The sequence below is a fragment of the Strix aluco genome, chromosome 19 (genome assembly GCF_031877795.1).
Source record: "Strix aluco isolate bStrAlu1 chromosome 19, bStrAlu1.hap1, whole genome shotgun sequence".
Lineage (NCBI taxonomy): Eukaryota > Metazoa > Chordata > Aves > Strigiformes > Strigidae > Strix > Strix aluco.
Window position 1 is genome coordinate 9,338,838 of NC_133949.1, and position 15,130 is coordinate 9,353,967.

A 15,130-nucleotide genomic window follows, 5' to 3' on the forward strand; every position below is an offset into this window, starting at 1 on the left:
TTGTTTCTCCCTTTTTTCCAGTTCGGTGGGCATTCCCAGCCAAATTAACAGGATCTCCCCCAAAACAAGCACATTAGGCAAAGCAGGGAGAAATCGCTCTGCGTGCGAGGTGAGTTAGAAGGATCCCAGCCTGTGCCACGTGCCCTCCGCAGTCTGACACCTCACCGTGTAGTTCGGGTTCCCCGGCTGAATGCGAAGCTCGGCCAAGATCCAGATGCCGTTGGTGAGTTTCAGAGACTGGTAGAGCATGTCCTGGCCCTCCACGTTCCTCTTGGCAATGGTGTAGACATTGTTGTTCTGCAGTTTGCTAGAGACAGTGTCTTCAGAGAGAAGGAAGAAAAACACATCTGTTAATTCAGACTCATCATCTGCGGAGACAGGAGAGCCCAGAGGAGCGTTCCCAGGACGCAAGCGCACAAGGAAGTGCTGACTTCTGTCCCAGAATTTTCCCTGGTGACAGGAGCAGACATGACACAAGGAGAAAAAAATTCCAATCTGCTTCCATGGACCCACCTCATCCTTTTCAGACTGTGATCTCTTGTGAAGTATTTGCCCATCTTGCAGGGCTTTCACTTACTCCTCATGTTACTCAGGTGTTGCTGCCTTTATGGAGGCGAGAGTCTGCAGCTCAGAGGGTAAGAGGACTCGGCTCTACCTATAACCCCCAAGAAGCCTCAGGCAGGCTAACCTGGAGGCAGTCAAAAGTCAGAAGATGAAGGCAGAGAAGAACAAGATCCCTGCCTGAGGCTTGCGTGGGTGCCTGGTTCTGAGGTTCTGTCCCAACCACGACAGCTCCCTCCTGCTTCCCCCCGCTCTCATGCACAGACACCTCTGGCCAAACCAGTGTCCTACAAGGTAGTAAAAATCCTTTCCTTTTTTTAAAGCAATCACTTCAAAGGGTAGAAACCCACAGACACCTGTCTCTAGACATCACAGGGCTGTGATACAGTTTTAACACACTGTATGACCTGAGCACTCGCAGAAGATGTGCGAGTTCACCTGGAGACCTGTATGGACGTAACCATGACACACATTATTTCTAAGGGACCTTTTAAAGAAACAAGAACAGAGGCAAATATGCAGAACACAAAGACCCAAACCAGCAGCCTCTGGATGCCAAGGGGTTTCTCAGCACACAGCAGAGCAAAACCCCACTCTTTGCCAGTGAAAGGGGCACACTCCCACTTTGGGTGGAAGGCTCAGGGAGGACAACCCCACATCTGATAAGCATCACTGGCAAATTCCCATTCCTGGGGCACAACAGGAGAAAATTAACTCGTTCTGTCAGGGCAGGGTGGAACACCATGTCTATGCTGAGCCAATATCGGTAGGTTGGGCACTTTCAACAGAAAGCAAGGGACAAAAGTGGTCTTAAAACAATTTGCACCGAAAGCCAAGAAACTGGAAACATGGGATCCATTTCAAGGAACACAGGGAGCAGGACAGCAGCAGAAAAACAGCACAAAGCGACCATGCAGCTTGCAGCTCTAAACCATCCCTGCAGCTACAAACACCAAGATCTGCCGGCATCAGCACTGGATTTGAGAACAGACACAAGTCTGTGCTGCTGCATGGTGGGATGAGAGAGGGGACAGCAGAGACTGTTCAAGCACCAGGGAATGGTGCCAGGAAAGAAAGGGCCCCACAAATCCATACACTGATGCAGGGACTTGGACCTGCTGCCTCTCCCCAGGGCAGCGTTGATAACCAGAGCTCTGGAGCAGCTCCATGGGCAGTCCGGACCCTTTGCCCGTGGCCAGGCTGAACCCCTTTGCTCCCCAAGATTCAGAAAAGCTCCATGCAGGTCGAAGAGGGTTCAGGCATCCAGCTACCCAGACACACTCAGATTTAGGTTTTCTCTCTTCTCTAGTTACTATGGAAACTGGCAGATATAAGTAACTAATGAGATCCTTTGCTTAAAAACCCTCATTCCCTCTGTCTCCTCCTCCCACCTCTACTCCTCCTCTATACAACAAACTCATCCAGATTAGGGAAATGGGCAATGCAGAGCAGTCCCCTGCTCGCAGGGAGCATGGCTGGGAGAGACCCGCTCTGGAGGAACATCACCTGCTAAGAATGAAGCTCAAACTCCCATCTCCTCATGCCCTGCCAGCCAGCGAGAGCAGCCTCCAGGGCTTTGCGAAGGGCACGGTGTTCAACACAAGCGCCGGCTCAAGAGTGCCTCCTCGTTTGCAAGGGACATTGATATTAAATGTGATTTTGTTTGCTCAATTTTAACAGGCTGTGGTTAAACCTCATCAGTCTGAAGCCCCTCTGGACACGTATCCTGGAAGTGGAAGTGCCGACAAGGGTTCGAGACTTTCTCCAGTAAACTTTGTACCTGGCAGCAGCAGTCTCCCGCTCCGCTGGGGGATGCTGCCAGAGCAAAGGTGTTGCCTGGGGAGTGTGGGTGCAGGGTCGGAAGCCAGGCTGCAAGCGGGAAGCTGTATTTGGCAGCTGTGGGGCTGCTCTCCCATCACGCAGGGTGACAGCTCCTGCTGCCTGGGGAGCTGCCCTTTGGGGGCACAGTGAATGAGACGGAGCTGCAGAGCAGTTGCTCTTACGCCAAAGCCTTCAACCGTGTGACAGCATCTCTTGGAGTTTAAACAGCCACTGCCTCTGCTGGGGGGCAGACTTCTGAGCAGGAATGCACTTGTAGGGGGGTACAGGGAGGGCAACCGAGGCAGGGCAATTCCTCTGTTTTCCACCTTCCCTGTCTGACCTCAGTTACCCTCTGAAGAGTGCAAGAAACCCTACCAAAATATACCCTGTCTCAGGCAGACACCCAGAGCAGTCATGAGCAGGCTAGAGTGCTGATGCTTGGCTTTACCTGACTCCTCCTGCCCCCTCTCTCAGCACGGATTTGGAGACTGGTGAGAGCCTACTCCCTTTCCCCCCAGGTAGCAGCTCCCATCCCTCCTGCGCTCCCGAGTATCAGCATTTTGGATTTTGGAGATGGGGCAGAGTTGCTAAGCAACAGTGCCAGGCTGTGCCTGGCTGAAGGCAGGACCACTAATGCCATGTGACAGCACAGTCTTTAAAAAAAATTATTTAAAAAGGCAGATATTTGCTGGGAGCAGAGAGCTGAGCCCAGCTCTGAAGAGGGCTGCTGGTTTCCGAGCGAGAGCGCAGCACCCAGCGAAGCCCTGGTTAGTGCCAGCACAGGCAGGAGGAGGGCTGAGCCAGGCTGCCTGGGCACGCATCTCCCCACACACGTGGGGTCTGGTGACTGCAAACCAAAGCCACACGAGCCCTTCTGCAAGACAGCACAGTCTACATCCGACCTTGCTAAGCATCTTTCTGCAGGGCTTTTTCTTTTGGCTCTGTTTGTTCTCAAAACCCTCTTGAAGCACAATGTAAGGATACAGGAGGATTTCCCCCTCACCAAGGCCAGGGAAGCCTGACATCAGTCCATTTTCCAGGGTTGAGTTTTTTTGTTTGCTGTGGAGTTTTTCAGTTTTTTTGTTTTCCTTTTCTTTTGCTTTTTAAACAGAATTCTTTACCCTACCTCAGTCCAACAACTAAACAGCACACATGGAAACACAGACACGCAGGGAAGAACAGCTGCACAAGGTCTCCTCCCTTGCACTGAAGTAATCCAATTCTTTTCAGCAACACTTTCCTTCTGGGTAAAGCAAAGGACATGCTTAAATCCCATACAGCTTAAGAATTTCACTTCCAAAGTCAAACAGCCAAGATGACCAATTGGCAACAACGGGGGTTTTCACAGAGGACACACAGCTCAGAATCAACATCGACAATATACCTTTTTTTGAACTGGGACCTTTGTGGCATTTTGCAACAAGCACTGAATATCAAGAAGTAGAATTTAATGACTGTGTTTTATGCTGTGGTAGCTGAACACATCCCCATGCCATTTCTAGCAACACCTGAATGGTTCTGAGCATCCAGCCTTTGGGCTGCATTCAAATACCAAACCTCTGCAGTTTCTGATCCAGCGGGGAGGCACTTTGGTCAATATTATGACAGTACATTTATTACAAGACATGTAATATGCACTAGTTCTATAATTTATTAAACAATCAGGTTACTAGATTTGCACATACAGAAAAAAAAACATACCAGGGAAGCTTGTGTATGATTGTCCCCCAGGTTGTTCTACCAAGAAAATCCAATTTCTCTTTGTTCTAGCATTAATAAATTACTCGGGGGTGGTAGGAGGAACAAAGTGACCACTGCATACCAATAAAGCCATATTCAAGTCCAAACACTAAAGCTGTGGTTTCACACCAAATTGTGGACCAGTAATAAGCAAGCAAAACCAAAGTTCCTAGAACTGCTGAACAGCACAGCAACTAATTGCTTCCTATTTAATGGCATTCAATCTCCATGTGCAAGTCAGCTTGTCCTCTTTCACTCTGTGGGTTTGGGTAAGCAGAATTTAAAAAAAGAAAAACATTTAGCTAATCTGATTTGCATATCTTAGCTTAATGTAGCGGTTCTTTTAAAATTTAATGAAACTTAGCACGTTGAAAATACAGTGTAAACAAGGCAAACTGAGCTTTAGCACATGCTCAGTTGCAAGGGAAACCTCAGTTGGTATAGTTGTACCACCAGCACCCAGATTATTTGAGCTATGACAGTCTAGGAATCTATTTTCATGCACTAGATTCTTATATTTTCATTTAAAAAAAATCCCCCAAATCAATTAATTTAGCTCTGGATTCATCAGAGATGAGAATTCTGGGGTATAACCATGACCTTGTGTTTTCATTACAAGTTGTATTTCTGGTTTTCTATCATAGCACTATCAGAACCTCCTCCTAAGAGGCAGATGCAGGAAATGGCTCTAATGAATTCAAGATGTGCAGCGCATCCTTAGTACACCTTGGCCCCATGATACAACTCCAGAGGGACTCGCTTCTCCACGGCCATATGGCTCCAGCCCTGAAGAACAGCCTCAGGCCAGCGCCAACTCTCACTGCTGGGAACTTGAGCCCCAAATCCCTCATCCAGAATTAAGCACTCATCTCCCTCTGAGTCACTGGGAATCCCTTCAAGGGTCCAGGACTTGGTTTGTTGGGGTTTGGGTATTGGGGGTTTTTTTGACAGAAAGATGCTGGAAACAGGGATCAGAGCGGCAAGCTCTGACCATTTAAGGGTACCTGCAACCTGGCACCTCATCCTAGGTTTCAGCTTGCGGTGCTGTGGGCTACCTGCATCAGCCAAGATTTTCTGGTTGTTCTGTGCCCTGTTATGGGGTGAGCTGCCAGGGATAGGAGCTTTTTCTGCCATCCCTGTTGCAAACCATCGAAGCTCAAGTCAACCCTATTTGGCTTGCCTGGTGGGCACAGGATGGATCTTTTAGCTGCAAAGGCCTGGGAGCACAGACTCACACAGAAGCATCTCCACTGATGGACTGTGTTTATCTCGTTTTTGTTTGAAGGAACAAAAGAAATAACCCAGGGAAAAGCCTGCAGTTTACACAGGAGGTGCTGTAAGGTGACAGTTGTACAGTGACAGTCAGCCCTGGATGTACAAGAAACGCACAAGTTGTTTTCTTGACAGATAAAATCCCAGCCCCCTAAAAATCCCTGTTCCAAGCCCATTTCACATTGGTTTAAAGAAAAAGAAAATTCAAATTTCAGTTTCTCCCTTGAAGAAAATCAGCATCCCCTGTTTAGCTGTTCGGTAGGGCCTCCCGCACGTCAGCACATAACTTCAGCCCCACTTCTCACACGGTACAGAAACAGCACAGATCTGAGCGCTCAGGAAAGCCAAGGCTCTTTACAGCCCAGAGATGAAAAGCCAGGCACCGAGGGTGCAGGGACCACCCTTCTGATCAGCCCTCCATCCAGCAGCAGCCACGCTCTGCTCCCTCTGTCCGACGCCTGCCGCAGCCGCGCGGCTCTATGGAAGTGGCTGGTAGTGCTGCGACTAGGGCACAGCAGCTGGGAGCAGAGGTATTTTTAGCTCACAGCTTCACTGGGCTGGAATGGGTTCGACCAAAGCATGAATGGCACAGTGTCTCCCCGAGCCTCAACGGCAACTCGTTGCCAAGTGGGTGGGCTCACGCTAGGCATGAATTACTTATCTGAGCGGGCGCGAGAGGAGGGAGAGCGATTCACATGGCGGCCGCACACCTCTGCGGAGCCGGCGGCGCCTAGAAGCTTTTAGCCTGTACTGAAGGGTTGCAAAAACCCAGCGTCTCCTAAGTTTTCGTTAGGAGCTGTTGAAATCTGCAGACTTTATTCTGCACAGCTCTGCCATGGCAGCCGTTGCTTACCTTTTTTTATGCAGTGATATGAGAGCTGCACGCAGCGGTATTTCATCGGTGAACAATAGAACCACCGACAGCCCAAGTCGAGGGCTTTATTCTGGTTAGGCATCTCCTACAAGAGTCTTTTGAATGTGAACCAGTGTTTCCTCCACAAGGATCAAGTTCCTAAAGATTTATACCCAGAGCTGCTATTCTTGGAAGAAAGGAGGCGTCTTAAAACAAGGCTATTTTCACTGGATGGAAATGATCAAGATTGTGAATCCTGAAAGACTATCGCCCTGCTGCGGCACATGGCCAGACACACACCCTTGCTCTGGTATAAACTAGTAGCAAGATGGATTCAGCTGTCGTTAGAGCTCATCCAGCTTATCTCACCTCTGCCCTGGTGTGCACAACCAGCCACTTGCCACACTGTGAGAAGTCTCCATCCCTGAGGATGCTGGAAGCCCAGTCCTCCACGGGGTGTGGGGTCTGGCTGATCCTTGTACAGGCGAGGCTTGATGCTCTTAGGATGGTCTGTGCTAGAGGAGGTTACTGCTTAGATGAAATCAAGGTGAGCAGCAGACTGAGTCAGGGCTGCACTGGTAGTTAAAATACAAGGGACTAAGACAAGCACACCAAGATTTTCCTAATTTTCCCTCCTGCAAGCTATTGGCCTGCTCTGTGCTGAAGCCCAGGTGGTCAAGGAAAGAAACCGACAGTATAGTCGCAAGAGGGAGGAGGTGTCAGCAGCGGAAATACAAAAAGAGAAGCTTCAGCGGATGGAAGTGTTTGAAATCTGTTTATGAGACATGACCCACTTTCTCCCGTACATAAGCCAAAGAGGCTGGCAGATCCTGCACACCCCCAAGCATCCCGAGTGACGGATCACGCTCGGGAGAGGCACCGCGTCCAGGGCTCTTGCTAAAGCACCAAGAGAAGCCTCTTCTCAGCTGAGCCCTGGCAACGGCTGCGGATACCACCGCAGAGAAACCGCCCAGCATTCCCGTGCTACCCCTGCGAGCTAGTAACATGTTCTCCGCTGAGGATCACTAATTCCGGCAGGCCTGGGCAAGCAGTCTGGTCTTGAGCTGGCAAACCCTCCCCGAATGGGGAGCATCGCCTGTCACTCTACACTTTCTAACATTTTTTTCTAGAGGGAGAAGGGAGCATGGGCCAGTCTGCAGGATCACCAGTGCTCATCTTCCCAGCCACGCACACTCGCTCTCTCCCTCCCAACTCCATCCTCTGCTAACCAGCACCGCAACACCCCAGTGCCAAACGTGCGAAGTTACCAAGGTTTCTGATTTGAGATGAAGAGCCCTGGACAGCACGGTTCGGGCACGGCCGGGGCAGAAGATGTTACTGGCAGCAGCACTGCAGTGCAGGGGGAGAGGCTATGCCAAGCTCGGTCAGGAGCAGCGGGAGGACTGGGGGAGGCACAGAGGTCATTCTCACTTGAAACCCCACAGCGAAATCAAGTCATAAGGTCCGACAGCTGCTATTTTTCCTCCTCTCACGTGCTCCATCTTTTACATTCCAAAATCATAATAATTATGAGTACAAAGAGACCCATGGTTTCTGTCTGCAATTGAAGCAAGAGGGTGTTCATTGTGTAATAGCAGACATGGGAGAATAAAAAGGTTACGGGGTTTGTAATCAACAGAGACACTTTTTTCCTCTGTGAAACACAGCAGCTTTTGGTAGAATCACTTGGCTCCTGTCCAGAACCTCCTGAACAGGAGCAAAGCTGTTATGCTGGCCCCATTCCACCTTTTTTACACTCGCCTCATCCTTCAGCAGTGGTAAGGTCATACGTACAAGTAGGATGCTCACAGAGGCAACTAGTCAGCTAAACACAGAGCTCAACGGGATAGAGTGTGACCAAAATGCATCAGCATACCAGCTAACAACAGCAGACCAAAACTCTTCTCACATGGCCTGTCCTCCATAGATGTCAAAACATTTTATAGTGTGTGTAGGCTTACTCTTTCACAACAGAAAGAAGCAAGCAGATGCTGAAAGGTGAAGTAATTGGCCCAGGATTATGCAGTAGGTTAAAGTCAGGGCTGGAACACCTTGCCTGAAACACACAGTAGCAGGCCAGGATTGCTGAACTGCCCCAACATCATATTCAGCTCTATTTAAAAGAGCAGCTTTGCAGAGAAGTGAAAAAAAACCCCTAGAATACAAGGTCCAGAATGAAAGAAAAAAACAGATTGGTAAAATCTAAGATTTGGGATTTTAGATGTGCTTTTACGGGGACCCAGATAAAGTTTTTGACTGAAACAAGCCCTAGGATCCAAGGCTGTTCTGTTCATCTATCCATTAGCCATAGACAATGCTACTAGTAAGGTGCTGTATAGTGACCAGACATCAAAAGTGCTCTCAGCGTCGTAGAATTAAGCTACTCACCAGCATTCAGGTGACAGTCTTTAATCTGGAACTGAAGCTCGTTTTCGTTTGGAATATCTTTCCATGTTGCAAGGAAGACCTGGCGCTCTAGGAACGAGAAAGACTATCAGCACTCCTGGATCATCACAGGACCATAGCATTAATTAATTCACTGCAGAATGTTACAAGGTAGACACACAAAAGATCTTTTGGTCACATTTTTCCCCGACATGGACAGATCCAGGATTTGCCCCTATAACCACCCCAGTCTCACTGTAGAAGCAACAAGGCTTTGATGGATTTTTGGAACCCCCAAACCAGAGACAGTCTTTACCATATGAGCTGCTTACAAACCAAGAACAGGTGGGATTTGACAAGAAAAATGGAGATCCACACATTTAGGATTACATTAGTGAAAGCTGCTGTTCAAGCAACTTCCCAATCAATTCAAACAACAATTTAATAAAGGTGACCAGGAATAAATGAATTAAATCCTAGACCCATTTGAGTGAATCAGACCCTCAGAAACACCCCAAACAAAACAAACACCAAAAAAAGCCTCAAAGAAAACAGATCCACTCCTTGTCTGGCAGAGAGAATCAGAGCAGAGGACTTGGGTTCTGGCAATATCGGAGTTGCAGGACAACGGGGACAGGCTATCAAACCAGATCAGTTCAGGCTGCTGAGATGCATTGGCATGAAGGTCACGGCCAAAGACACGTGAATCTCAGCCATGGGACAACTGCACCCAGCTGGGTGCTGCAAGCACAGTCTGACCACAGACCTAAAAGCACTCACCCATTTTGCCATCCTCTACGAAAAGCACGTTGAGAGGAATTAGGCAGCTGAAGTAAAAGACATCAATGTTGTTTTTCACAGCCACCTGTTACAGAAGAAACAGCAGGGTTAAAGAGTCTCTATCAGCTGGAAGTCCAAAGCGATCTCAAGATTTTGTGCAGTCTCATCGCCTGCCCACACACCCTGGAGTGCTTCCTCTGAGCAGGGGCCAGCTCTGAACATAAGACTACCTGGAGAGATGTTACTGAGCTTCTGGGCAGTTTCAGGCAAGGATCAGTCCCACCCCTCTGTGCTCGCTCCATTTTCACTAAAAGCTGCTCAATCTTCTCCTGTGAGCATTTCATCATGCTGCTTCAGAGCCAATTCACTGACAGGGTCACAGCCAGCACCCTTGCTCTTTTCAGCTCTTGTTCAGCCTCTACCTCCCCTCACTTCTTTCACCTCCGAGGTACATTCATACCTCTTGGCTGCGCACAGCTACTATCGTGTCTGTCATATTGCACATGAGCTTCTTCATCACCCCTCTTTGCCATCTCACTCTTATAATTCCCCAGCTCCAGAACCCTGTATATTCTTTTTCACTCCCATTTCTTTATTTTTCACCTCCTCAGTAGTATCTCAGCCCGGACACTTTCTAGAAAGCCTGAAGCAGGTCTATGGCCTGTACCTTCCTTGCACCATCTCCCAAGTCTCCTGCGTTAACCTTAGTGAAAGCTATACAGCAAACATGTGCCAGGTGTTGACTCCTGGAAGAAGAAAGCCCTGCTACAGAGCAATCAGGGCAGGTAAAAAAAGATCACTTAAAAAAAGACTTCATTCTCAGTGTCATTAAACTCTGCCAGACTGGGAGATGCACTGGATCGCCTTTTATCACACATGCTTGCCACATTACCAACTAATCTCTGCTCACACAAAGAGCAACCTCACTTTCAGTTTTCCCCAGGCTGAGAGCTGATGATACAGCAGGAGCCAACTGAAGGTCTGAGAAAGTGCACTGTCATAATATAGCCCAGAAAAAGGTAGCTCTGGGCCTTATTTCTATGCTTCTCACACTCTCCTTCCATCATCCCAGATAGTGATAGCCTGTCACGGGAGTATCGTTCAGCAGACACCTGCCATTGCTTGCAACGAAGGAAACAGCCTGTAAGAGACCTAAAATTGAGATTGTGTGGGGAGCCCTGAACTTCAGGAGCCATTTGAGCTCCTCCTTCCTTTGAAAAATTCCAGAAGGAGTTCTCCAATCTGTCACCCAGCTGAAACACAAACCAGACCATGCTAAATGCTGAGCCAAAGAAATAAATTTGCTGCTACAAAGATTTATGCCAAGACAAACTCCATTCACATTAATAATTATATATATTAGTGTCCTGCTGACAAAAATCTATTGTCCCATAGTGGCAGGTTTAAAAAGACATCCCCAAATATCAGTGAAAACAGCTGCTGATAGACAAGGGAGGGGAATAAACCAGAGAATTCAAACACAAGTCAGCTGATTAGACATGCATGCAAGCCAGAGGCCAAGTGGTAGGAGAACAAGCTCCCAAATGAACTCTTCTAGCAATTGGGAAGGTCCCAGAAGTGCAAAGAACAGCAGAAAGGTAGATGCGACAGTCTGTGGGGTTTCTACTTTCAGCCATCACTAAAGGTAGCAGCTTATATTTAATTCCCACAGTGCAAACCAGCTTAAGAAGGGATTAATTTAAAGCCCACTAAAACCATGTAAATGATGGTGCAACCTAGAAAAAAATGGAAACGGTCCCCTGTAACAGGGAGCTGTTACGTGCTTTGACTGCCGGTGTCATACTCACGAACTGGAGTGTCTAGTCTTTGAGCTAGAGGCACCAAAACTAGAGGGGTAAAAGCAGACTGGTGGATGGACTTAAGGGATTCACCTCTGCAAAATATGATTGAATAGACTGGGTGAGTAGCCAAACGCACCTCGGAGTCTGGGAGGGGACAGCTGGGGAAGGGACAGCAGTGTAGACGTTCCAGACGCTTATGTTTGGATATGTCATGGAGATGAGCCAGAAGATGGAAAATTTAGGCTAAACGTCTGGGAAAACTGGATGGTGAGAAATATTAAGCAGCACAAAATTCTCCTGAGGAAGAGAGAAGCTCCAGTGCTTGGAATATTTAAAATCAGCCTTGACAATACTCTCAATAAGAAGAACTGTAGAAAAACAAAGCATAGCAGGGACTACACTGCATCACCTAAGATCTTTTCCAACTCTGATTTAGTGATTAATTGCCTTGCCTTAGAACAACAGAGATTACTTAGCTTTTGTAGCTAATTGTTGTTACCATACAACAGCAGTTTCTTACAAGAGGGGCTGGAAAGCAGTGCCTTCTCTCCAGTCACGGTTCTAGAGGCACACTCCAAATTAATATGCTAACCCTGTCCCTGCAGTTATAGGAATGCTATAAAAAGGTATCTGCTGACCTGCTTCTCAACTCTGCAGAAACATACTGAGTAAGCTGCTTTGCCTATACTCTGGAGAGCTACCCAATTAAGATGCTCTGAAGTGCAATTTCTTCCCAGCAAAGAAAAGCAAGCCACACGCCAGCTTTTCTCCCAAACTGCATCATTGGGTTCAGTAATGACATCACGTGTCACTTTGCAAGTATCTGTAATGATGCAGAAACCAGCTGTTACAAATAATATTTGCAAACAGGAAAGGAAAAAGCTACAGTCTCCTTAAACCTATAGCACTGGGACAAGACTGGTAAGCTTTTCAAGACTAGCTTCCATTGTGCAACACCATGTACTTCCTCTGAACAGGCAGGTATACACTGTCAGTGCTGTGGTCCCCCAGATCTGGGCCATGAAAAGGCACCTGCAGGTACCTGGATGGGGAAACTTGCACCAGGGAGAGGCTAAGAGGTCCTGACAGCTGATAACAGCCTTCCAAGGTCATGGGCTTCAACCTTTGCACTGCCACATCAGGAGCATTCAATGCCATCTGACAGGCTACAAAAGCAACTGCAGGCAGAAAGCAGCACCTGTGAGAAACAGAGTACCAAAAGAATCCAGGCTCCTCAGGTGGGAACAATCAGTGGCATCTAAAGTGGTAACAGCAGCTGAGAAGTCTCTCCAGGTTTGGTATGTCTGAAAGGAACCTCCACTTGCATTCAATAAATCCTCCAGTCCAGACTAACTTAGCCTGTGGCTCTGCAGCTTTAACCTGGCGATATGGACGTGAACTACTAAATCTTTAACAAGACCTTCAGCTTCAGACATGTAAGAATTGAAACAGAAACATTTTAAATAAAAATGGCTTTCCCTCTACGATCTTTTTTGAAAGGAAGAAAAAAATAATATTACTACCTTGTGAATTTAGTCAAGCAGACCACAAAGCTTCTGAAGAACAAAGTCAAAAGGTACCAGATTTTCATGTGATGCTTCACTGCTGAAAAGGTGTGAGCTCACTAAAAATTGGCACAGGGTTCATAATCACTTGTTCACAACCTGACTAGAGGAAGCAGCACCTCTAGAAATAAGCCCTAGAATGTATTTACTCACCTTGCAGCATAAGCACCCTTCTGTTATCCTTTCTTGCAGCGCAACCCCTCTGATAGCCAACACATGGTATTTTGTGGAAGAGGTACCTCATAAGAACAATGCTAAGTTATTTTCTTCAATAGTGTAGGTTTCTGATGCTTTAAATCCCAGACTTGAGCATAAGAACTGACTTTCAAAGTCAAGTCTGAAAGCAACACAGATGCTTTCCATCAGCAGCAAGTACACAACATACCCACTTGGAATCCCATTAGCACCTACACTAAATTAAGGATTTACTTCATGTTGGGTTTTGCTTTAGAGCCTGGTAACAGCCAAACTGTTAAGGCGAGAAGAACTTTCTTCTGCAGAGCCTTTTTTACCTCTGCCAGCACAAGGTCATGGTTTATTCTGTGACAGTCTGCTGCTCTGGCTGTCAGATGCCCCCGGGGAGTGCTAGCTACTTCACTTCATTTTGTTTGACAGGTAGGGTTCTCGGGATCCTGCGGGCGCTTGACAGCCGCTGCCAGCCGGATGCTCTACCTACAGGCAGAAGTCTCGAGCCCGGGCAGCGGAGCTGTGCGCAGACAGCAAGGCTGGGTGCTGCGCCCCTGGCTGCGCTGTCATCTCCCCGCACGTCGCTTCACATCAGCGGTCAGGGAACAGCGAGTTACTGGGAGGGTTATGCTCTCATGTGTGCCTGGCTGTACTTGAAGTTCAAAATGTACTTTTTAATCAAATGTGCTGTACCGTGTGGCAGACCTGCCCTTAATCGGCAAGCCAACAGCTCTCCGCAGCTGAGCTAGGAACTGGCTGCAGACGCCAAGCTGTGATCCGAGTCCTTAATTCAGGCTGCTCCCAAGAGGGTTCTCTTCTTTGCTGGAATAAGACCCTCTCTAGTAGAGGCTGTTAAAAAAATAACCTAGGCAATAAATCCAAGAAAGCACCTTCCACATCTAGCTACCCAAGGCTGTTCTGCGGTGGTTGGTCCAGTAATTTTGACACAGCTCACACACAGGCCAATACGGTGCTATTTATCAAGCAGGCTCTGAAGGGAGAACATCTGCTGGCTGGACTTGCTGCTCATGCCGATTCTCAGTCTTGTTTTTATGGAGAGTTGAATGTGTGAAATCTGTTTCCAAGTACTGAGAGCTCTGCATTTGTGACCCGAGATACATTAACACTTCTGGTGAATGTGAGCTCCAGTGGTTCTGCATTGCAAGCAAGACAGTGAGAAGTGGAGGAGTGCAGATGGTGAGTTACAGCAGAACTGAGCATGGAAGGATAAGTACGAACCATTGCATTAGCAAGACCAATCTTTTCTCAATGAAGAAGCTGCACCTTCACCTGCCTTTATAGCAATGTTTTGCCAAACTCATTGGAAGAAACAAAAATGTCCTGCACCTCACACTGCTCAGCAGCAAGGGAAAGGTCTGTGTTTCCAAGTGTCACTTTTCAAGAAGAAATGCAGCTGGCAGATCCTTCCCTTTCAATACTCGCCAGATCATTTTACAGGCATTTTGGAAAACTGAAGCTAAGCTTCTTTCAGTTGCATGCTCACTAGCTGCAAAAAACAGCCCTGGCAGTTGACAGCAGGTAACGCTGGGGAACGCAACACGCTGACTGTCAATTTTGAATGTGGATCCCAAGAGAATGGCAATGCTCCAGGCTCAGGCAGACTCACTACAGCTCCAGGAGTCCCTGCAGCTTGTTTTCAACTGTATCGTCTTCTGCAAGTGGTTACCATCTCACCAAAGAGATTATCTTATTCATGCCATGACAGGCCAGGCCTGAGCTCCAAAGCTCTCGAAAGCAGGCTGGCTCCACTTCACCCATTTCCAGGGCTAGGGGAGCAATTCTCATGTACCCCAATGAACAAACTGTGTATTCTGATTTCACAGACCTTAAAAGGCCATTTATTAGGAACAGTGGTTCTCTTTAACATAGAAAGGCTCTCATCCCAGGCATTTTCTCATTCCAAATTTGACTTGAAGAGGTATTTGGAAAGAGTTAATATCCCTCACTAACACAAATCCCTATTTCAGAACCCATTTTTCTCTTTGAGAGCTCAAGGTCTCACACACAGTGGCAAAGATACCTCACCCACTCCAACTCTTCTCTTCCACTACCTTTGACCCTATCAGCCTATGTGTCATCAGAGGAGTATTGCTGCTTTGTGAAAAGGCAACTACAGGACCCAAGCAAGTCTGTACAACTACTAG

General features: G+C 47.6%; 1 protein-coding gene across 4 annotated transcripts in view; it reads right to left on the reverse strand.

Moving 5' to 3' along the window:
- The window catches only part of AP2B1 (adaptor related protein complex 2 subunit beta 1), an 80,071-nt gene that overhangs the window by 3,242 nt on the left and 61,699 nt on the right, over positions 1-15,130 (reverse strand). For all 4 annotated transcript variants that reach the window (XM_074845461.1, XM_074845458.1, XM_074845459.1 and 1 more), the window contains 3 exons: positions 9,413-9,497; positions 8,636-8,722; positions 166-320 (listed from right to left, as the gene is read on the reverse strand). In XM_074845461.1, coding sequence (XP_074701562.1) covers positions 166-320; positions 8,636-8,722; positions 9,413-9,497 — 327 coding nt within the window. The remainder of the gene's footprint in view (positions 1-165; positions 321-8,635; positions 8,723-9,412; positions 9,498-15,130) is intronic.